At 38.8% G+C, this 25,345-nt stretch overlaps 1 protein-coding gene and 1 non-coding gene across 18 annotated transcripts in view; both read left to right on the top strand.

The window, feature by feature from the left end:
• The window catches only part of PTPRT (protein tyrosine phosphatase receptor type T), a 1,024,383-nt gene that overhangs the window by 806,403 nt on the left and 192,635 nt on the right, over positions 1–25,345 (top strand). For all 17 annotated transcript variants that reach the window (XM_023626585.2, XM_070247923.1, XM_070247921.1 and 14 more), the window contains one exon: positions 400–673. In XM_023626585.2, coding sequence (XP_023482353.1) covers positions 400–673 — 274 coding nt within the window. The remainder of the gene's footprint in view (positions 1–399; positions 674–25,345) is intronic.
• LOC111770066 (U1 spliceosomal RNA) lies at positions 15,430–15,592 on the top strand. The gene has a single exon (XR_002803010.1). It is a non-coding gene; the product is annotated as a U1 spliceosomal RNA (small nuclear RNA).

Raw genomic sequence — 25,345 nt, 5'->3', positions numbered from 1 at the left:
ACATGATGGGAGGAGAAAACGGGAAGGGGCAGAAAAAGGTCAAGTCAACAGGGTCTGTTGATTAGAGGTGCAGAGTGAGAACTAAGGAGGTAGGAATTGAGAATGAGCCCAAGATTCAAGGCCTGACCACTTGACAGGCAATGCTACCCTTCACTAAGGAAAGAGCCATAGAAGGAGGAGCAGGCGGGTTTGTAGGGTTTGGGATTGAAATGCATTTTGGACATACCCAGAGTGAGCTGGTTTTGGGGCATCTAAATGGAGAGAGATTTCCATATAGCAGTAGGTTTACAAGTCTGAAGCTCAGGAGGAAAAATTAGTTGTAGACGGAAGTCATGATGATAACTAACAAGTTCGTCCTTCCAGATAGTTGTTCATCTATCTCTCTTCTTTCCTGTCCAGTGTTTATCAGCTGGTTGTCAAGGAGGAGAGACTTCAGAAGTCACGGAGGGCAGCTGACATCATTGAGTGCTTTTCAGTGCCTGTAAGCTATAGGAACGCCTCCAGCCTCGATTCTTTACACTACTTTGCTGCTGAACTGAAGCCCGCCAACCTGCCTGTCACCCAGCCATTTACAGTGGGTGACAACAAGACATACAATGGCTACTGGAACCCTCCTCTTTCCCCTCTGAAAAGCTACAGCATCTACTTCCAGGCACTCAGCAAAGCAAATGGAGTAAGTATGGCCACATGGAGGCCATTTCTTGCCTTGTTTGTATTTTTCCCATTCTCATATGAAAAGACAGCATGGCTTTAGAGCAGAGGTTGACAGACTAAGACCAGTGGGCCAAATCCAGCCCTATGCCTTTTTTTAAAAAATAAGAATTTTTTTTTTTTTAATATTGCAATGCCTATTCAATTACATGGTCTCTGGCTGCTTTGATACTACAATAGTATGGTTGAGTAGTTGAGACAGTGACTCAGTGCCTCGTAAAGCCTAAAATATTTACTCTATGGCCCTTTACAGAAAAAGTTTGCAGATCCCTGTATTAGAGGGTAGAAGGTGTCTCACTTTTAAGGTCTTAATTTCCTCATCTATAAAATGATACCTGTCAATTGGATATCTGTGAATACACTAAGCAGGTTGTATTTAATCAGTGAATACTAGCTCCTCTATCATTATCATTAGTCACACTGGAAAGTATTCTTTTCTCCCAAAGACAAGGTAAACTTTTTTTGTGTCAAATATTTCTTTGATCTGGGAGGGGAGCCAGTTATAACATCACAAAATCACAGGGCTGGAAAGGACCTGAAAGGTCAGCCAATACCTCCTGCCCTTCCCCTACAAACAAAACAGTGTTTCAATCAACATTACCATATCACAGTTAACCAGTGTTAGTGCTTATTGTTGAATACCTCCAATAACAGAGAACTTACTTCTTTATGTGGTATCTTTGATGGTCTTTGGGGAGTGGGGCTGTGGCTCTAAGAAAGCTTTTTATTATACTGACTTAAATATATCTTTTATTGTAGCTTCTACCCATTGCTCTTGGTTCTTTCTCTTAGGGCCCAATGGAACCAAAGCAATCACCTTCACAGGTGGTATTCTTTCAGTTACATAAGATCTAGTCTATCATCCACTTCCCCTTTATACAAACACCTTCATCTGGTCTTATTTCTTACAAGCTAACTATCTTTATTTTCTCTTATGACACAAGTTTGTATTTTCCATCAATGATGCTTTTGTGGACATACTCCAGGTTACTATATTTCATTCAACAAATATATAATGAGCACTGACATATGCGAGGCCCTATGTTTCCATGTTAAGGTTATGTAGTATGTGCCCTCCAAGAGCTTATACATTTGTAAGGGAGTCTGGTATGTGCCATGTTCCACAGTATATCTGGAATGAGAAGCCCCAGTGAAGTGAGAAGCTCACTGGAGAAGAGAAAGCTGAGACAAAAGCAAGCCTTGGTGAAGTGTGTGGAGATCAGCCTGTGTAGGCTCTGGATGGCCAAGATAGAGAGTTTGGTTTAGACTGTCAGTGGCAGCCATTACCTTGAGAAACCTGGATTGAGGAACTAATTAACATTTAAAATATCCACATAGCCATTTAAATTCCACATTGGTATTTCAGCTCTGCATTTATTACTGATTCAAGCAATACTCCTCACAGAGAGTACAAAACTATAAAGAGAAGCTACCAGACTGCCTTCCACCTGTCCATCTGGTCTTCCCTCTGCATGAAACACTCTAAAGTATCGAGAAAGAAGACATAAAGATGGGCAGAAGCTTCAAGGGCCCCATCTTGTTCTTGTTCTCTGCTTTCCATACTGGCCAGTTTATTTGTTCAGCACAACTCTGAGGATGTGTGGCTCCCTTGCTCTTGGCAACATATGACAAGGTGCTGTTGGGTTTCCATGCTGTGAAATGGAGTAGTAGCTGCATCAGTCCACCCTTTATCAGATTCCTACCAAGATTCTCATAAAAACCCAGCAAGAAACCAAGTCTATAGAACCCCAGAAACTGGCAAATGGACCCCAGGAGGAATTTCCCCAAACTAAGTATGACTGGCCCCACGCAGAACAGCAAGTGAAGCAGAAGGATTCTTGAAGGTTTTGCTCCCCGAACATCACACAATTGACCCCATCCTCAAGACAAAAGGTTTGTCCATTGAGAAAAAAGTCACCCTACCCTGAAGCTGCCTCATCTAGGAAGCTGTTTCTACCATGGATTCCAAGACGAATAAAGCCATTTAATTACTTATGCCCTCGATTCTACACCATGTGTACTCCCATTTTGGAACTAAGATTTGCAGTAATGAAATACAAGCAAGAATGGAATTGGATGAGTGTTTATGCCAGGTGTCTTGAGGGTGTAGTCAGCCTCACAGGAACAGAAAGGAAAAGCTGTGGGAACTGGACGCTCAGAATGTTGTATTTTTCTGGCAAGAGAAAAACTATGCACTACTTCAAATTGCTGCATTTAGTATTAAGTTTTACTGAAAGGAGTTGGTTGAAAGGGTCATGGGAGCAGAAGAGCCATTCTCAGGCTGACAAATCTCTGCCTAGCCCCTCTCAGATTTCTCCATATGATAAAGGGCAGCAGACAATGCAGTTAAGCCTGGAGTATTTTTGAGGAGAAAATGTTATAACCCACAAATTCCTTATCAGCCAAGTTGTTCTTCTTGTGCAAATACATCAGAAAGACATTCTCAGCATCCAGGGGCTCCCAGATGCCCTGCCTCTAATAAATCATTCAAAGAGCAATTGACTGAACAATGAATCAAAATAAAGAAATGAAGAGAAGAGAAATATGGAATAAAAAGATGTGCAGTGACCATGGAAACTAATTAAACATAAATTAATGCTGAATAATTGCTCTAAATATGTTATAAAAAAGAAAGTTAGTATAAAAACAATACTTAAAGAGAAGATATGTAATGTCAAAGATTAACAATTGTGATCTGGATCTACAATTCACCATTATGTCAACAAAAACTGAAAAAGAGAGGACTGATGAGTGTAAATTAAAATCTGCTAATTTTCTCACTTTGGACAGGATGGAATACATAACTACTATTTTATTTTTGATACTGAGAATTTTTTTTTAAATGTAGTTTTTTGAACCTAAAGGCAGCCTTGCAGTCTATCATTTAAAAGCCAGAAAAGGGCCAGCCCTGTGGCCAGGTGGTTGGGTTCACATGCTCTGCTTCAGGGGCCCAGGATTTCACCAGTTCGGATCCTGGGTGTAGACCTAGCACCACTCATCAAGCCATGTTGAGGCGGTGTCCTACATAACACAACCAGAAGGAACTAGAAGTAGGATATACAACTATGTACTGGGGGGCTTTGGGGAGAAGAAGGAGGGGGTAAAAAAGAAGATTGGCAGCAGATGTTAGCTCAGGTGCCAGTCTTTAAGATAGAAAATCCAGGAAACAACAATCTACAAGAAAATAGGGAGAAACAAAGGAAACTATAAGTAAACATGAAAATCTGCAACTATAAAGCAAGCCAGAAGACAAAAGCACTAGATTTGATTTTTTTTTAAGTAGTGCTTTTTCTCCCCTTGTAAAAGGAAGGGAAAATATCTTGGGTCAAGTAAAAACCAGAATTCAGCAAATCTATGTCACTAGAAGATTAAAAACAAAAGATGGGGCAAAGTTATATTAACCTAAAATAAAGGAAAGCAAAGATGGCCATTTGTTGCAGGATGGTTGTGGGCCAGGTTGAATAATTTACTATCAATCAATTTCATTGCTCCCTACCTGCAAGTTTCAGTTAGGACAGGGTAAGAGAATTTTAGGGTCCAGAAACCTTTGTTCTATGGATATTAAGGATGATTTTTCAGCTTAGCAGAGTAGCTAAATATTCAGCCTTTACTAGCTACACAAAAAACCCTGGTAATTCTGTGACTTTAAGTAAGCTATTAAAAGAGTTAGATATGATTGATTGATTGATTTATTAAGTGAACATCTAGGAAGCACAAACTATATGTCAAAAAAAGGCACTTCTTCTAAGTGTTTGGAATAAAGCAGTAAGCCAAACAGACAAAAAAATCCCTGCTCTCATGGTGTTTACATTCTAGTAGGGGAGAAACCAAAAGTAAACAAATAAACAAATGAAATAATATGTCAAATAATTAATCATTAGACTTAGGAATGTGGAGGTCACTCATTAAATGTTGACTCTCATTAGGAGGAGGATAAAGACATTTTGTAAACTCAACAGTGATTTGTATAAATGTGAAGTATTTTAATCCAGCTCTATAAACGCTATGGAGAGTCCAAGTATGATGCGCATTATGAGGCATGGTCTTTCGAGTCCTTACAGGCATATTCATGAAGTGCAAGTTGTTCTCAGGCACTTGTATTGGGAATTTGATCAGATTAGTAGTATTACATTTGCCCATTGATGCTTTCTGAGAGACAACGACGGGCAGTCCCAGCTGTCAGAGCACTGTCCTTGGTTCTGAATTCTCAGGCCCGTCTTTCTTGTGGATCAGGGCATATTGTAACCATTTGTTTTGGATATAGCTATGTTATAGATCTATAATATTTTAGAATCGGGTGATTTTAACGTAGACCAGAAGCCAACAAAGCAATCTCTGATAAAGCGTTCTTGACAGAGCATTCTATAGCCTCAGCTTGACCACTGCAATTCTCTGGAGGAAAGAGTTGATTCCTTTGTACAATAGGTAAAATTATTAGAACTTTCTTCCTTCTATAAAGCCAAATTCTGTCTCCTTAACTCTCTGTTCTCTGGCATTTGTACTGACTTGAACAAATCAAGTCTTTCTTTCTCAAGTCAACCTTTCGGAGAAAATATTGCAGTACCAACTACCATCCCTAGCCATGCCAGCCATTTCTCATTGATATTTAACATGCAGTTACTTCTGTTTCTCATATGACATGATTTCTGTATCTCTTTCATCCTTCTTATTCTGTTCTTTCATAGATAGATTCCTTTTTCAAATGCCCTCCTTACAAAAAAAGGGGTGCCCAGAGGTTAGCATTGTGCTTCAGATATAGCTAAGCCATGCCTGCTACATTTTAACTATTCCTCCTCTCTTGACCATATTCTAAGACATTGTGTCTCAAACATTCCAAGATATTTTTCTCACTTCGGGGCCCTCATGCAAGCTGTTGTTTCACCCGAGTCTCTCTCTTCTTTGTTCTTTGCAGAACTAGTACCTTCTGATTTTTCAGGCCTCACCTTCATGTCACATCCTCTGGGAACTTCCCAACTATATTATCTAAGAGCCATCCACACCAGTATTCACTTACATGCTAACCTGTTCTTTTTCTTTATAACACTGGATTTATTTTTAATTGCACTTGTTTTTGTGTAGTGCATGCCTCTCTTGTTAGACTGAGAGCCACAGGAGGTGGGGACTCTGTTTTGTTTGCTGCTGTATCCTCCACACTGAGTACAATATTTAACACATGGTAGATACTCAATGATCATTTGATGAATGAATGAGGGCTGAACTGTTTCTTGTTATCTGTGAGTCTCAGTTTCCTCACTTATAAAATTGAAATAGTAATGCATGCTTTACACAATCATTTGGAGGATTAAATGAGAAAAGATCTTGAATACTGAAAGACATCAAATAAGTACAGTCTGAATTTCCACTCAGTGTAGCATGAGAGATGTGGTTCTGAGCTATTTTCACCATAGACAGATGAGCCCTAAAGGACCTTCCTTCCATCACAGCAGACTCTTCCCCAGCTGTCTCATTTCCCAAGCTCCAGGCTCCTGGGCAGCCTTGATTTCCTCCAAATCCTCCAAATGATACCCAGAGTAGCTGTCTCAGTTGTAAACAGTGGGCGGGTGGAGTTTTGCATTGTGTCTTTCCCACTCTTCCCAGAATGAGGTCTGCTGAATCTACTGTTCTCTGCATCCCCACCACCATTAGCCATGATTGTGAAGTTGAAAGGACCATAATTAACGGTTGGATGCAAAACAAGTGTGGCGAATTCATGCAAATATCCATCAGAAGCCACCTTTTGTTGGTAATGCTGTTGTGCATGTTCTATTTATGCCCAGAGAAAACTCTTTCCTTGCCATATCCTTTTTCATCATGTAGGGGCACATTTAACCTGGAAGTAGCCTCTGCCAAATGATGAGCTAAATAAAAGAAGTGGGAAGTAGAAGGGTGATTGTTCTCTTTCTCTCACTTCCTCTTCCAGCTCCTGAACTCAATTGCCTCTTGAGAGCAGTTCGAAGCCAGATGCTATTTCGAATAGGTCCTCATGTTTGCAGTGTAATCATACTATAATAGTTGGGATGATCTAGGTAGAGCTGGGTTAGGAAAAATTCTTTATATATAAACGAATTGGATGAAACTAAGCTTAGTTGTGTCCAAGCACTGTTAAAAGAACGTTTGCACATGAATGTGTTTTCTGTGGCATGGTGGGATGGAAAGAACTGAGAGTTGCACGTCAAGACAGACTTGGCTTGAATTTGGCTGTTCTCAGCTATGTGAACTTGAGCGAGTTACTTAACATCTCAAGATGTAAAATGTGATTAATGATTTACCTCCCCAAAATTCGGGGAGAGTAAATGAGACAATGTATATAAGGCATCTGTCACAGTTGTTGTAAAATTTGTTCTTTTCCCTTTTGCTATTTTCCTGGAACCCTTCTCGTGAGGGAGGGGAGGATTGGTGCATCCTTACCTGGTGTATCCCACTTTGTCCAGTAGACTCCACATGGAAGCACATAACTTCCCAACTCTGAAGGACCTTAGGAACCATGTCTATGTGGCAGCTGTTGATTGCCTTGGCTCACCCATGATTCAATTGCTTTATAATCCCACCCCAACCTGTATTTTTCTAAATTTAATTTTTCGTATATTGTTCCAAGCCCGACATCTGTTCCTGTTAAATCTTTTGACATAATTGACTTTATCTTTTGGGAATGATCTTGCCCCTCTCATTCCCTAATTCTCTTTTTACTTTAGTGACTATTCACATGTCACATGAGAAAAGCTCAAGTGACCCATAGAATGAGAAGATGTGGGAGACTCGAGCTGAAATGGTTTAGAGTTAAGACTCCATAGGAGATCTCATGGCTTTGGTCTTAGATATTCCATCAGGGAGTTTATAAGAAAACTCCTATGTTGGTTAGGATGAACTAATTTATGCTGTGGTAACAACCAACCAGGAAATTTTAGTGTATTTCCAGAAAAAAAGATATTATTTTTCACTCCTTCTACATATCCAAAATGGGTCCGCAGAAGGGCTCTGCTTGTCATAGTCATTCAGGCTGATGAAAAGTCCATCTTGACACATGCTTCCGTAATCACCAAGGCAGAGAAACAGAAATGTGGCAAATAGGGCACTGGTTCTAAAAAGTTTTCACACAAAATGATACACAACACTTTCACATTCCGTTGGCTTAGACTAGTCATGTGGCCATGCTTAAATTAAAAAAGAATTAGGCAGTGCATTTCTATAGCCAAGAAGTGGAAGCAAACCAAGTGCCCATCAACTGATGATCAGATGAAGAAGCTGTGGCATATATACACAATGAAGTACTACTCACCCGTAAAAGAGACAAAATTGTCCCATTCACAACAACATGGATGGACCTGGAGAGTATTATGTCAAGTGAAATAAGCCCGACTGAGAAAGAGAAACACTATATTATTTCACTCATATGTCGACGATAAACTAACACATGAACAAAGAGAAGAATTTAGTGGTTACCAGAGGGGAAGGGGATTGGGGTCAGAACAAGGGGTGAAGAGGCACATTTATATGGTGACTGACAAAGAATAATGTGCAACTGAAATATCACAATGTTATAAACTATTATGACCTCAATAAAAAATAAATAAATAGGGACCGGCCTGGTGGCACAGTGGTTAAGTTTGCACGTTACGCTTTGTTGGCCCAGGGTTCACCGGTTCAGATCCCGGGCGGGACATGGCACCACTTGGCACGCCATGCTGTGGTAGGTGTCCCACATAAAAAGTAGAGGAAGATGGGCATGGACGTTAGCTCAGGGCCAGTCTTCCTCAGCAAAAAGAGGAAGATTGGCAGTAGTTAGCTCAGGGCTAATCTTCCTCAACAAATAAATAAATAAACAAATAAAATAAGTAAGTAAATAAATAAATGTCTTACAATTAGGCTAAATTAAAAAAAGAAAAGAATTAGGCAGTGCATTCCAACTACATTTCTAGAAGCAGAACTGGGATATTTGAGAACATCCGTAATGACCAACCCACTTCTCCATTATGCCTTAATCTTTTCCTTCAAATTCTCATAATACCCAGACTCACTCTTGAAGCATCTATGCAGTTCTTATTACAGATCCTGAGAACTTTATATTATTGAGCACCTGCTGCATCTCAGACACGAAGCGAGGTGTTTTCACCCATACTACTTCCTGATTGGCCTCCCAGACAAAATGGCACCATTTAAATCAGTGGATCGATGGACTGCCAGAAGCACCCTGGAATCTCATAGCATCTCAGTTACTTCATACTGAAAGAGGGATTTTAGCAGCAGACTTTTATCTTTACTCTGTGGAGATACGGTAAAGAAATGTCTAATACTCCCTGTGACACTGTTCCTCCTTGAAAGGCAGTGGTTCTTCCAAGTCTACCATGAAGTTTGGTTGAGAGATCTCGGAAAACCTTTGATCTCTCCCACTCATCCATGGCTGAGCCAAGGTAACAGAAAACTGTGAAGCGAAGCCCTCCGCATGTCCTTTTTCTGATTTGTTGCCATGGTCCTATGTTAGGAACATATTTCTGGCTTTTATTCACTCTGTAGCAGCCTTGTAGAAGCGGAGAGGGAGACTGAGAAATAGACATTTGGATCCAGGGCTATCATCACAAACTTTCTGTAACCACTTTGGAGACCCTTGGCCTGGTAAATGCCCCCACCCTGTTCTCATCTGTCACCAGAGCCTAGATTCCATGCCCTGTCTACCTGCTTTAGCCTCCTTCCCAGTCCTCAGTGGATTCTGTCTCCTGGGATCACCCAGCCCCTTGAGCATCTCTATCTCCAGGCCTCCATTCCACCATTTGAGACTTATCACCTGCTCTTGAAAGCTCTGAACTTCTGTTGAAGCCCTGATGGGTCTCAAACTTCTCTTCCCAGGTGAGAGAAATTCCCCAAGTGTCACCTTGTACAAATATCAAGATGAGTTCTCCCAGGTTGCTAATTTATTTTTTCACTCACTTACAGTTTCTACAGACTTTATTATCATGGTATGAGACCTAAGGGACCACGAACATTTTCCTTCCAATGCAAATATACTTTAAACTCATTTGGAGAAGGAAATGAAGGTTACCCAAATGTTGACAGCTGATAATCTTCTCAGCCTGGGCCTTGAGGCATCAATGCTCCAGACCCAAGTCCCAAAGAAGCTCATGGAAATAGAGCCTAAGTTTCCATATAGCAGGGTTTCTGCCTCCATCAAGCCCCCTCCAAACTGAGGGCCTCCATGAAGTTCTGCCCAATTGGCCCCCAAATGGTGAAAAAGTGGGGAAACTTCTGAATTTGGAAATTGGATCCATGGGTTTAAAAACTGGCTCTGCTGTTTTTCAACTACGTGAACTGAATGTTGGCCTTTTATGCTTCAGCTTTCCCATGTGTCGAATGGGGATGAGATGTGCCTTCCCAAGCTCACTGAGTTCTTTGTGAGGAGTAAACAATAGCTGTGATAACTCTTTGCACATTCCTAAGCATCTTTCAAATGAAGATGTTGCTAACACAAACATTTGTGTGTGGCAAATACAGCATGTTTGTTTATACATACATACACATAAATGTTTTAGCATATGTATATATGTACATTTATGTACACATATATATGAATACATATTAATACATATTACACCTTCAGTTAAAATAAAATTTTTAGTTAGCTCAAGAATCTTTGTGGAAGAAAGATTGTTATTGCTCCAGCGACCTAGTATAGATGATTAATGAACTAGAACCTTACGTATACTTGTTGAGCTTCCTAAAAGCCATGGCAAAAATAGACATATGGCAGGTTTGCTTATCTTCTTTTACTGGATAGAAGGAAGCATACATACATATTTTTTATGAGAGATACTAGAAGGGGAGTTTATCATATATATCCTTACATAAGGGATCCTGAGGAGACACCAGTCAATATCATAATATCATTTTTGCTCAAACCCTCCATTAGTCCCTTTTCCATCAATGTTGTGATACAATATTAACCTGGGATTTAATGAAGCCATTTACATTCAAGGATTCTGTCTGTTTATTGTGCTTTATAATGGCGTTAATGCTATTAATTAACGCCACTAAATAAGATTAATGGGTCTCAAAGTTTCTTTCCCCTCAGCATTTTTTATGAATATGCCTAGTATGATGTCTTTCCTGTTGCATACATTGGCACTGACCATCTATTTGATGTTGGGCAAGTGATTTAAACTCTCTGAGTCTCATCATTTGGAAAATTTTGATACCCATAGTATCAAATTTATAAAAATGTTTGTAAATACAAAATGAGAAGATGTATGAAAAAATGCTTATCATGGTGCTTGATGGGCAATAAACACTCAATTAATATTGGCTATCATTCTTAGAATATCACAATTGGTATATATGAGGCAGAATGTGGAGGTACTCTAAAGAAAGAACAAGCAAAATCTGTGGGTGCACAGACATTTTTAACCCATCAATCAAATTTGAATAGACTGTGAACAGGGTGTGGGAGGAGGGGATTCAAGAAGGAGAAACAAAATTAGCCAAGTCCAGGGTATGCAGAGACCAGGCGACATACTGGATTCATCGAGGAAAGAGAGTGAGATTTCAAAGGAAGATTGGGAATGTTGTACTTATAGAGAGACAAGTGGAGAAGTGAGACTGTTCTTCTGCAGACTCTTCCTGGAGGCTGAAATTTGGTCAAGTTCCATCTTTTACATCATGGCCCCCAACTTTGCATACTCATAAACTCAGTTTATCTGGATACAGAGTTGAGAGGAGATTCAAATAAATCAGACCTACAAGAGACTGATGGAAATAATAGGCAATGATTATTTTAAATCATTCCTTCACTGCAAAAACATCCCTAAGACTTTCCTATCTCAGAAGTCTGGATTGTCCAAGACCCTCACCTTCTACATCCAATTGTCACCAAGTCCTACTGGTCACACACTCTAAAATTCTCTCCAATCCATGTGCTTTTCCCATCTCCAGAGCCATCATACTAACCTGGAATACCATCATCTCTTGCCTGGGAAACTTTAGCAGCTTCCTAATTGGTCTTACCAAATCCACTCTTACTTGCCTCAAACTCATTCTCCAACCACAGCAAATGCAAATCAATACTATATGTATCTTCATTTAACAGTCGAACAAGCCAAGACTCAGAGAGACCATGATGCTGAAGAGACTGAGCTGGGTTTGAACCTGTGCACATAAAAATTCCATTGTGCAATCCTGTGCATTTAGTGCCATGCTTCATGCTGAGTCATAACCCCACAAAGTGGAATCTGGCTAGACTGAAACCAACAGGAGTACCTCAAAAGCCCCAAATCCCCCCCCCCCCCCAACATCCATGTTTTTCTCTTTCTCCCACCAGACATGGCCAGCCTCAATCCCTCGCTCAATCTTGAAACACCTGCTGGCCCTGCCGTTAACATTAACAAATAATGAGGAGCTGTACTAATAACAATTATCATAAATTGGCCTTTGATTACATCTGTCACCTGAGACTTTCAAAGACTTTACAAACATCAATTAGTAATTGCAGCTCAAAGGATCGCTCACAGAGAGAGGGATCATTAAGGTCAGCTAAGAGCTGTGCAGGGAGGCATGAAGGACAGCACTGGCTTAAGCTGGTTTAGAACTGAGAGGCACCAGTCCCTAGTGGAAGGTCGAAGCCTCTCTCCATGAGGCTCAAAGGAACCACACTTCTGACATCCCAATTAGGGGATAATTTGTACAGCTGTTCCATCGCCTCAAAGTCCTGCTACTGAGGAATGGGAAGCATGAAATGTAGTTTTGGAAAGGAGCTTACAGATTATGCAGTTCCATTCTTTTGGCAGAAAAAGAAACTGAAGTCCAGAGTGGGGAAGTGATTTGCCCAAGGTCAGAGCCACAGCTTGAACCTAGTCTCTCACACCCTATCTGCATTTGTTTACTCTGCAAAATTGTGCCATCATGGGCCATGATCTCCTCTATAAGAGCTATTGATGATGATGATGTTGATGATGATGATAAAAATCCAACAGTCACTACTAAGGGCTTGCTCTGAGTCAGTGGGGATGATACACAGATAAATAAGATACAGTTCCTGCCCTGAGGGAATGCACAAATCCAGCGGGATAGACAATTATGAAAACAAATTTGTACAATAAACTATATCAGGAATCACATTGGCAGAATACCCTGGGTACAATTGGAAGCCTGGAAGTGGAGGGGATGAGGAGGTGCTTAGGAAAAGTCTCATAGAAAAACTAATATTTGAGCTGAATATTGAAAGATAAGTGGGCTTTTTCCACGCAGACAATAAGGTGGAGGACAGGGCGCATCCTGCAAAGGGAGCACCTGGGAAGAGGCCCAAAGATTGGGAATTCCATGATACATTGGGGGAGATTTGGTGGGGTTGGTTCCAGGGTGTAGAGAGAAGACCAGAGACAGAGAGAGAGCAGTTAATGGGGGGCATTGCATGCCATGAAAAAAGCTTGGAATTTATTCTGTTGAACACAGGGAAAATGATCTTGTCAATAATCCCAATATCAATTTATTATAATTATAAAGACATGCATGTATACTTCTTTGTATCTTCCAGGCACTTGTACACTCAAAATTTTGTTCAACCCAGTGAGATGTGTACAGGGTATTGATACCTCATCTGTAGATGAGGACACTATGACTCAGAAACATTAAAGAATTTACCCAAGGTTACTGAACCAATGAGAAATGAAACTAGAATTCGAATGTCTAACTTCATTCATTTTTTATGGCACATATAATATGTGCCAGGCACTATGCTGTCAATGAAAAGGATAGGCAAGTCTCTTCCTTTCATGATCTTTCCATCTGATGGGGAGCATGGAAAGTGACAATTAGTAAATATACAAAGAAATAATTTCATATGGTGAGGGATGAGAACAGAAAAGAGTGATATGATAGAGGGTGACTGGAGAGTGTGGCAATTGAGTGGAACCATCAGGGGAGGCATTTTTGAGGAGGTGACAGATAACAGAACTCAAATGATGAGGTGGTCAAGATCTCAAGGCATTCCAGGCAGATGGAACAGCAATGCAAATGCCTTGGAGATGAAATAAATTCAGCACATTCAGGGATTATATCCAAGATCAAGATGGCTTGAGGGAGAAAGTGGTAAGAAGCTTCTCAGAAGAGATAACAGTGTTGGCTTATGCAGGGCAACTAGAGTCAAAGGGAGAGGTTGGGATTTTATCCTTAGTCCACTGGAAATTCATTGGAGAGTTTTAAATGGAAAGTAGTGGGATCTGACTCAGACAATTAAAAGATTATCTGGCTAACGGTGGGGGCAAGGGGGACGGACATTGATTATCAGGATCAAGAAAGGCTGTAGACAAAGTGGACAAGAAGCTGCAGGCTAGAGATGGGGACAGTTTACACCAAGGTGGTGACTGCTGAGGCCAAGAGAACATGATGTGTTCAGTATATGGAAAAATATTTATTGTTCTCTCCTTCTAAAAAATGTGTTAATATGGAAATGTTCAAACATGTACAAAAATAAAGAGGGTAATAGATTGATTTCTGTATCCCCATCACTCAGCTTGGCCAACAGTGATTAATCCACGGCCAATCTTTTTTCCTCTCTACCCCAAATCACTCCCTCTGCTTCGCCAAATATTTTTAACTCCTTATTTCAGGTTAATTTCAATATAACAGAAAAGCGTGAAGAATAGTATAAGGAGCTTTCATAAACTGTCCACCCCAATTCCTTAATTGCTCACAGATTACCATGGTTGCTTTATCATTCCATTCTCTCTCTCTGTCTCTCTGTTTCTATCTCCCCTTCCCCTTACCCCCTCTATCTGTCTATTTGTCTCTCGATCTACTATCAATTGATCAATCACCTCTTTACACTTAAACGTTCGAGGCGCATTTCCAATACAATGCAATTACAGGAAATTAATGTTGATGTAGTACTGTTAGCCCCAACTTTCCCAGTTGTCTCAGTTATGTCCTTTACATTAAATTTGTTAAAAATCTGATCCAGGGTCACATGTTACATTTAGTTCTCATGCCTCTTTAGATTCCTTGCATCTCAATCTTTCCTTGGCTTTCATGACCTTAATTCTTGAAAGTGACAGGCTGGTTATTTTGTAGAATGTCCCTCATGTTGGGTTTGTCTAAGGTTTGCTCACCATTAGATTCTGGTTATGCCTTTTTGGCAGGAATACTGCAAAAGCAATGTTGAGTTCTTAGTGCATCATATCAGGAGGCATATGATATCCACGTGTCTCATTACTGTGATGTCACTTAGATCACTTAGAGTGTTGTCCACCAAGGTTTTCTCCACCATAAAGTTACTATTTCTTTTTAATGTGTATGCGTTTTGTAAGGATATACTTCTAGACTATATAAACATCTTGTTCTTCATCAAACTTCATTTCTCAGTTTTAGCATTTGTTGACAATTCTTGTCTAAATCAATTAGTAAGGTATTTGCCAAATGATGATCTTCTAATCCACCATTCCTTCTGCAAGTGTTTGTGAGGATGAGCTCTCCTTTGTCCCCTGTTTTTAATGTATTCATTTATTTCTGTTAGTCATAACTTATAGACTCTTATTTTATTCAATAGGTAACAACCCATTGCCATCATTTATTTTTACACTCAAATGATCCCAGTCTTAGCTGGTAAGAGCCCCATCAAGTTGGTTCCAATGTCCTTTTTTCTTTTAATATTTTGCCAACCTTTAGTCATGTAAAAGCCATACACCTATCTTTTCATTTATATATGTATATACACACACACATTTTTCAAAGTAGCAGGATGGAGTTACCTGGCAGGGGAGACACCAGGATCACGAAGGTGTTTTTCCCAGGGCCAGGCTCATCCATTGCACTCCCATGTGCTGACCCCTGTGATTTCCCCAAATATGGGAAACTCAACTGCGTAATTCATGGGAGCGGGGGACTGAATTTGTGCTTTGCCCTGAAAGAAAAGGTGGATGGAATATATTTTATTTAACAGCTTGTTAGCTTGACCCATCAATTTGAACATTTAAATAAACAGTATGTGGCTTCCTTTTGTCCCTCTGCCCAGGCCCTGAAACTATAAGGAGGGAGCCTTCAGGGAAGTACCTAGGTCCTTCTGACAGGTCCCTATCAGTCCTTGAAAACTTTCTTTCTGGCACAACATTTTGTGCTTCCTCTACCCCAACCCCATAGTGAGAAATTATCATTGCTACTAGGCTCTCTCGCTGAACATCAACCCAAGCTGTGCAAATATCTATATAATTTCCTCTCTCTCTGTCTCTCTCTCTCTGCCCCCTTCCACCCCACCTCCATCCCTCCCGTTCTCTTTAAAACCACAAGTTTATAATGATACCCCTAATTCCAATCCAACGTCACAGGATTCATTCCAATCTTCACCCCCGTACTCATATTTTAACTTACTTCTCTTGATAGTGAGAAACTTGACTTTCATTATTCTCAATACGTTTACTTATTTGTTCAACCCTAGAATACCCAGAAGATATTTTCAGAATTACTAGCCTATATCACTTTGTAAAACAAACTTATTAATTAGGATTCAATACATACTTATAGTTCTTGCTATATTAAGTGTGAGGCTGTATAAAATATCGTGTTCAAAAGTTACTTGGTTTAGTTCTTTTCCTGTCCCTAGGGTATGGTTATATATTTATTGAAAATACAATTAGATTCATTTGTTTCTCTGGGTTTTGTTTCTAATTTTAGATTCACTTTCCCCATCCTTATTGGGTTTTTTGGGAGGGGATATGTAAAATATTATAGCATGGTTCCAAAAGTCTAAGCTGTACAAAAGAAGTGCATGGAGAAAAAGTACACATCATTTCTTTCACCCCATTCCCACCATCTCCTGAGGGAAACAAATGTTGTTAGTTTCCTGTAAATTTTGGGGGGAAAAATAAGAAATTCATGTATATTTTATTTCCCCTCCTTCTTATAGAAAAGGTAACATAATATGGATGCCTGGAAACCACTTTGTATTACTTCATGGAGGATTTCCACATTCTTTTTTACAGCTGCATGGTATTTTGTTATATAGCTATATCTTAGTTTATTCAATTACTCTCATACTCTCGTGTATGGACATATATGTTGTTTCCAATATTTTTCAATTGCAAATATTGCTGCAACAAAGGAGTGTGTGTGTGTTTGTGTGTATACACACACATATATATATTACTGTTGGAGGTATGTCTTCAGGGCACATTCCTAGAAGAGGAATTGTTGGATCAAAAAGGGGGCAAATGTGTAGTTTTGCTAGATATTTCTAAATTTCCTTCCTTAAGGGTTCAGTCAATTTGCATTTCCCCCAGAAGTGTATCAGACTGTTTCTCCATATCGTCGCCAACAGTTTGTGTGGTTTAACTTTAATGTTTGTCAAAGTTATACGTAAAAAATTTTATCTCAATATAGTTTTACTTTTCTTGTTATAAGTGAAGTTGACATCTTTTCATATATTTAGAAGACAATTTTACGTAATTTTTGAATTACCTTTTTATGTCTTTGCCCAATTTTCTATCAGATTTTTTTATCTTCTTTCTCCTCAATTTTTAAGAACTATTTATATATCAGGGATGTTAAGTCTTTACCTGTGCTATATGTTGCAATTTTCCCAGTTGGTTATTTATCTTTTTTTGGTGGGGGAGGCAGTGAGGAAGATTGGCCCTGAGCTAACATCCGTGTCAATCTTCCTGCATTTTGTATGTGGAATGCCACCACAGCATGGATTGATGAGCAGTGTATGGGTCCATGCCTGGGATCCAAATCCCTGAACCCTGGGCCACAGAAGCGGAGCACGTGAACACAACCACTACACCATGGGGCCGACCCCTGTTATTTATCTTTTGACTTTGCTTATGGTGTTTTTGCCACACCAAAAAAAATAAGAAATTCATATATATTTGTCAAACGCGTCAATTATTTTCTTTTTTATTGCATCCAGAGTTTGAGTCATAGTGAAAAAGCTTTTTCTTACACCAAGGTTATAAAGGAATTCACCCATGTTTGCTTCTCGTACTTGTATAGTTTCGTTGTTTTTTTACATTACAATTTCTGATGTTTGGTGTTTAATTTCGTACATAGTGTAAAGTATGGATCTAGTTTTATCTTTTCTTCCCAAATGCTGTTACTTATCCTAGCAACATTTATTAAGAAGTCCATCTTTGCCCCCATAATTTGACATGCCACTTTTCTCATATTTTAAAATTTCGTATGCTCCTGGGTCTTTCTCTGGATTTTGCATTCTCTTTCACTAGCCTGTTTACGCACTAGTACCACACTGTCAGAATTGCAGAGGCTTCATGCTTTAACACCTGGTAGGGCAAGTCCCCCCACCTGGGTTTTCTCTTTCAGTGATTTCCTGGTTCTTCTTCTGTGTTCCTTTTTTCATATGAGCTTCGTGTCAACTTGTCCAACTCAGTAAAAAGCCTATTGGTAATTTTACTTGGATTGCATTAAATTTATGTATTAATTAGGGTGAAGTGACATCTTTAAGATGTTGAATTATCCTAGCTGAGAACAGAGGATATCTTTCTATTTGTTCAAGTCCACTTTTCTGCCTTTTAGGGGTGTTGTAAAGTTTTCTTCACATAGGTTTTAATCTTCTTGCTAAATTTATTACCAAAGATTTCATCTTTGTTGCCATTGTTAATGAGATTTGCTGTCATGATGTCCTCTGACTATTGGTTGCACGTTAATTTTATATGCTTTCAGCTTTTGTCATTGATTCTCTAAGGACTTTCAGATATACTGTTACATCATCTGCAAACAGAGATATTTTAAAGTCATTTTCAAATTTGCATGCTTCTAATTGATTTCTTTTATCCAATTTCACTGGCTAGTACTTCCAGTACAGTGTAAAGGAGATAGAAGACATCCCACTCTTGTTCTTGATCCTAGTGGGAATGCCTTTACTAGATCCCCATTAAGTAAGATGCTGGTTTTAGGACTAAGATATATAATTTTATCATATTATGAAAATATTCCTCAATACCTATTTTCTTGAGTATGTTCTCTTTTTAATCAGGAATTGGGTGTTGAATTGTGTCAAATTCTTTTTCTGCATTAATAGAGATAATAATATGATTTTCTCCTTTGATCTATTAATATGGTATCTTGTTTGAATGGATTTCTTACCATCAAACCAACCTTCCATTTCTAGGTCACATTCCACTTGATCATGACATTTTATTTTTCTCAATGCAGTGTTGGATTCTGCTTGCTAACGTGTCATTTAATAGTTTTACACAAATTTGTAAAATTGGTCTATAATTTTCTCTTTTTTTCTTTTTTGTATTGTCTTTACCAAGTTTAGGTGTCAATGTCATGCTGGCTTCATAAAAAGAATAAGAAAGTTTTCCTTCATTTGCCATGCTTTAGAACAACTTATGTTAGGACTATTTTTGTCTTTAATGGCCTGGTAGAAATTCCCTGGGAAAATATCTGGACACGGTGGGTTTTTTATGGGGTATTTCCTTGTTATTTTCCTCTATTTCTTCTATGGGACTCAGTCTAGGTTTTTGTTTCTAATAGAGTCCATTTTTATAAGCTGTATTTTCCCAGGAAATTATCAGTTCCATTTAGCTTTTCAAACTATTTCCAGAGATCTGAAAAGTAGTCTCGTTTTTTTAAGTTTTTTTTTCAATGGTTATTTTCCCCTTGTCATTTCTTATTTTGTAGTTGGTGCTCCTTCTCTTTTTCTCTTTTTTCTACCATTTTTCTCTTCTCTACTTCAATAATTTCTACTTTTGCCTTTATTATTCCCTTCTATGTACTTCTTGGCTCATTTTTTTTTGCTCCTCTTCTAGATTTTTGTGCTGGAAATATAGTTAATTTTTTTATGCCTTCATTTTACTGATATACTGTCATCTGCTCACTGCTTTAAACGTTTTCCATAGACTCTGATATGTACAGTTTTCGTTATATTATGTTTAAAACTATTTACATTTTTGTTTACAGCTTCCCCTTTCACCCAGGAGTTGGTCAAAAGAAATTATTTTGTAAATTTCCAGGTGGCGGGACCTGTTCAGTTTTTTAATATTGTTAATGATTTCTCATTTTATTACATTGTAACCATAGAAAATTCTTATATTTCTACTTTATGGAATATAGTGATGCTTTCTTAATTAGCTAACATGTGGTCAATTTTTGTGAATGTTTCCTAACCTCATAGAAGGTTTTTCTCTATTATCAGGCTGTAGGGTTTGATCCAATCCACAAGGTCTTTTATTTTATTTTATGTTAGCTCTTATATACCCTTGTCTATTTTTTTGCCACTTGATCTATTTTAAACTGACAGTAGTCTTCTATTATTCTTGCAACTCCTGTCGTTTCTACTTTATAAAGGTAATTATTGTGAGTTTTGGTTCATAGATATTCATACCCGTTATATTTCTTGGTAATTGTGGGTTTAAGCATTAAAACGTGTCCTTTGTTATGTTTCATGCTTTTCAAATTGCTTTCTACTCTGTCTGATATCAAGATCACTATTACTGCTTGCTTGCTTTCTTTTTTTCATTTGCCATTTATCGTTTCTCCCTTTCCTTTATTGTTGCCTTGTGAATTCCTTTGTTTTAGGTGTGACCTTTGTATACAGCAGGTAGCTGGGTCTTACTTTAGCAGACAATTTGAAATCTTTTTCATTTAATTAGGTGAGTTAAATCCATTCACATTTGTTGATATGCCTGATGTGTTTGGTCTCAACTTGATCATATATTCTTTAGGTCATAATTTGTTAATTTTGTAATACTTGCTGATGTGTTTTTCTTACTCTTTTATTTTAAAATTTCTTTTGATATTTAGAACGGTTTGTATTTTTGTTCTTGTAGTTACCTTTGTCCTTAGAATTTTCAACACCTTTAATCCTCTCTTTTCTTATTTAACCCTTTCCTATCTGGTTTGTCAGCAATTTTTTCCAGCATTATTGAGGTATAATTAACAAATAAAATTATATGCATTTAAGGTGTATAATGTGATGTTTTGATATACATATACATTGTGAAATGATTACCATAATTGAGCTAGTTAACATATCCACCACCTCACATAGTTACCACCGCGTGTGGTAAGATCACTTAAGATCTACTTTCTTAGCAAATTTCAAGCATAGGACACAGTATTACACAGATCTCATTCATCCTGCATAGCTCTTAGACCAACATCTCCCCGTGTACCCCACCCTCTGGCCCCTGACAACCACCATTCTACTCTCTACTTTCATGAGTTCAACTTTTTTAGATTCCACGTGTAAGTGAGATCACGTAGTGTTTGTCTCTCTGTGTCTGATTTATTTCACTTAGCATAATGTCCTCCAGGTTCATCCACGTTGTTGCAAATGGCAGGCTCTCCTTCTTTTTTAAGACTCAGTAGTAGTCCATTGTCTGTATATCCCACATTTTCTTTTCCCTGCTCCTAGCGGCCCCAGACTATTCAGCAGGGCTAATCCACTCAGTGTTCTGGTTGGCATGAGAAAGAAATGGGCCTCTTGGGCAGCATCTTGCATAGCTGGGGAAGCCGGGCACTCACTATGCTCTCATTTTCCCCTGTGGGAGAAATCATGGGCTGAAAGGAACTCTCTTGGCACGGAGCTATGCCACCTTGGGTGACAGGTGACATGAGTAAAGTGAAATTGCTCCACTCACCCTCTTCAACACGTCTATTCTCAGACTTCCTGCTCCAATGGGGTGCTGGGACCTCTGCTGGACTTCTGAGCTCCCACAAAGGTACTATCATCCATGGGTAGTTGTCAAAATTATGTTTCATGGGAAGATGAGTGCTGAAAACTCTTATTCCACCATCTTTCAGACATCACTGGTTTGTCAGTTTTTGATGGTATCTGTTGACTTTTATCTATTGCCTGTACAATAATCCATGAAGTTATTCTACCCTCCCCTTTCCCTATTTCTTCTCTTTCTCATTTTGCTTCCATTATTTCTACATTATCAAAAAATATAACAATTAAATATTCTGCTTCCAACAATGTCTCTACCTTGTTTTAGTCTTAGATTTACAATTAAATATCTTAAATGCTTACCGTCAGTCCTTTTGCTGAAATTTCCTCATCTCTTTGTTGGATGAAGTTTACCCTCTGGTATATTCCTCAAGAAAGACTCATGAGTAAAGCATTCTCTGAGTTATTGAATATTGAAAGTTATTTTCTTCTAGCTTTGATATTTGAAAGACACTTGGATAGCTATAAAATCCTTGGTTTGTACTTTCTTTCTTTGGGTTTCTTGAAAATGCTACTCCATATTTCTTGACCTTATGTCTTGATTTGGAGACATCTCCTGACAGCCCAATTCTCTTGCCCTTGTGAACTATTGATATTTTTTCCTGGAGTCCTTGAGAATTTTTTTTTAATTAAATAGCTTTACTAGGATCTTGGAATTCATCTTTCCAGTCTTTGGGTCCTTTCAATATGTTGGCTCAGGCTTTTAATTCCAGAAATTTTCCTTGGATTATTGTTATAAATCCTAGCCTATCCAATTGTTTATTCTCTCTTCTCAGGGATTTTGAGTCTTTGTCTTCCCTTTAAGTCACTCTTTCACTGACCCTTGTTACCTTTTTCTTTATGTCATTTTCATTTTCTTGGTTGTTTTGCTCTTTCTTCAATGCCCCGTATTAAAATTTTCCTTTGGACAGCTTGTAATTTAATCTTCATTTCTGAAGTGCTTTTGTCTTTTTTTCTTTCTCACTTTCCTGAGTTCAATCAACTCTCTCTCCTCTTTTTTTTTGGGGGGGGGGGTGATTTTTAAATACATTTCAGTTTTTAATCTTTTCATTTCCAATTCAAAGTTGTTTGAGGAAATTTAATTCAGTTTGGAATGTTGTGTTACAAGTTTCTTCTGGTTTGTAATTGACTTTTGAGGGGATGGATTTTTATCACTTGGAAATTTTATTTTCTGTTTTCTTCATGTAGTAGCTTTATTTGGCTCCTTCCATTTATTCATTTTGTAGATTTAAGGGGGTTTACAAGATTCCTAGTTCAAAAGCACACTGTTCTGATAGGGCAGTGAAGTACGTTTTTTTAATGGATGGCTGATTTTTTATATCATAGGGGACGGTGGTTGTATGTTCTCTGACTTGTTGCTGCTGTTGTTCATTTTTTATTTATAGGCTCTTAAAATTCCCCCTTTTGTCTCTTTTGCCTTTCATCATCCAATCTCCCAACAGCACTTCTCCCTTTTTTTTCACCTTATTTTCCCTCATAGGTGATACCTATTGAAGATTATCACCTTGAATTATGTATGCTTCCAAGTCCTTTCCACATACTCATTGCCTTAATCTACCAGTATTCTTTTTCAGATTTCTCACACACATAAACTTGGTCTTTATGGATATCATTTTAGATTAATCTTACACCCTCTGTTAGCTTACCTCTTTTCTCTTTCCTGTTGGTTTTCCATATGGCCCTGTCCACAAAGTCTTGTGTTGAGAGCCTTAGAAATATTTCATTCATCTATGGTGCTTGTTTTTCTACTAACAGGGACTGTGAAGTCTTAAGGGTTCTCTGTATTTCAATTATGCTGAGGTTGTGGATTTTGTATAGCTTTATTTTTTTCTTCTTGTTTTCCTCTGTTGTTTTTGAAGCCTATGTGGGGAGATTTGGTGTTAGATGGTTACCATTTCTTCAACTGCCGAGAGCCAGCAGGAATTGATTGGTTGAGGGAGATGATGGAACTAGAAGAATAAAGGATAAATCCTAGGAGTTTTTTTTAATTAATTAATTTCTTTATTTATTTTCGGATGTACATCATAATATATTTCAGATTCTGTGTAGATTACATCGTGTTCACCATCTGAAAACTAAATATAGTCCATCCCTTCACATGTGAGCCTAATCACCCCTTTTGCCCTCCCCCCTCACCTCTTCCCCTATGGTAACCACCAATCCAATCTTCTGGGTTTTTGACTTAATCAATTGAGTAGATAATGGTGACACTTACTGAAATGGGGAAAACTGGTAGTGTATAGGGCCTGGAGTGGAAATGAAGGGAATAATAGAATTCTCTTTTGGAGGTTTGTAAATTTATTGTGAATATTTCAAGTAGATGGATGGATATATGAACCTGAATCTCAGGAATACCAGTGCTAAAAGTAGAAATTTGGGAGTCATAAGGACTCAATATTTAAGGCCTTGTGACTGAATGCAGTCTCTTAGTGAGAGAATTCGCATATAGATGAAAGAGGATATAAAACTAGGCCACTCCAATGTTTGGAGGTCAAGCAGATGATAAATGCCTAGCAAAAATTTAAAAATGGATAAGGAACAGATAGTTAGGTAAGAGAAAAACCTAGAGAGCAGAGTGACCCAAAAGGGAAGAGGAGAAAAAGAGTCAAGGAGGGAGTGATAGTTGCAAGTGATGTTGATGAGAGATTAAGGAAGACGGGGTTGGAGCAGTGACCACATGAAAGTTTTTGTTGACCTTGATGAGAGCAATCTGATTGAGGTGAGTTCCAGAGAGTCATGGAGGTGAGGAAATAGAGTCTGCATCTAGAGAGAGAAGACAAAAGATCTTCAGAGCTTGAGTCTAATTGTGAGTTTTCTGAATGGGCTTCCATATTTCTTGGGAGCGTCCTCCCTTAGAGTCTGGCTCAGGGCACTGGCTATTGCCTGACGCAGAGCCTAGTGCCTTCCAGGAAGATCTCATAAGGTTGGTGGTGGATACCTATCCAGTTGGAAGAGTATGCCACCAATAGCCAACTGTCCCACAGCCTGCGGCTCTGCTTTGCCTCTTCCTTTTGGTGACTGAGGGTCTGCAGATTGCGCATACATGCTTATTAGGGAGCTATAGCTCAAATGCTACTCTGGCCCTCTCCTGCCTTAAAAAGCATTCCTCACTCATTTTTTTCCAGAAGATTAGCCTGCCAGGTTACCTAGTTCTAATGGTTCTGGGCTGCTCAAAGTTTCCAGAGTCTGTCTGCCTCTGTTTTCCATCATTGGCCTTCTGATTGCTCAGGGTCCTGTTTCACATCAATTTCACATCAAATGTAGAATTTCTCTACATAAACTGCTTAGCCAGTTTTCCAAAATATAGCTGTGCTCCAATGTCATTGTGTGCCTGTGGACAAACCAAGAAAGCAGGGCATCTGACCTCAGTGGCAAAGACCTATTTGCCTATAGAAACCTCAGAAAAGAAGACCATTTGCTTAAAGGTCACTTTATGTTTTAGCCTGGCTTACTATTGTGTAACCATGCAAATTTTATTTAATTTTGTTTCATGAGGAAAAAAAATGAGCATTCTGGTATTCATCTCATAGCCTTGCTATAAGAATAAAAAAATATATTCAAAGTAGGTACCTTAAGATAATAGAACTTTTCTCTCTTTTTTTTTTTTTAATTTTGGTGGTGATTCTTTCCGGAACTGACACATGCTAAGTGGATGAGCCACACTGAGGCCAAACAACAGCTTAGGGATCAGTGCAATGGAAGAAAATCAAGGGAAGATAGGATGCAGGAAGACCAGACTGAGGACCCAGGAGTTATCAGCACCAGAAGCCCAGACTGACCCCGAAACGTGGGGTGGGGTGGGGTGGGGTGGTGGGAGCTCTCTGGGCTCAGGCAGAGCCGAAATATGCTTTCCAAAGGTGAGGGAGATTGGGACACGATCTGTGCAGCCACTCTCCTGGTTCAAGCCACTACCATCTCTTGGCTAGACTATATCACCACACTCTTCCCGCCAACTAATTTCTCTTGCAC

The sequence above is a fragment of the Equus caballus genome, chromosome 22 (genome assembly GCF_041296265.1).
Source record: "Equus caballus isolate H_3958 breed thoroughbred chromosome 22, TB-T2T, whole genome shotgun sequence".
Classification (NCBI taxonomy): Eukaryota; Metazoa; Chordata; class Mammalia; order Perissodactyla; family Equidae; genus Equus; species Equus caballus.
This window is presented reverse-complemented; position numbering and strand designations above follow the sequence as displayed.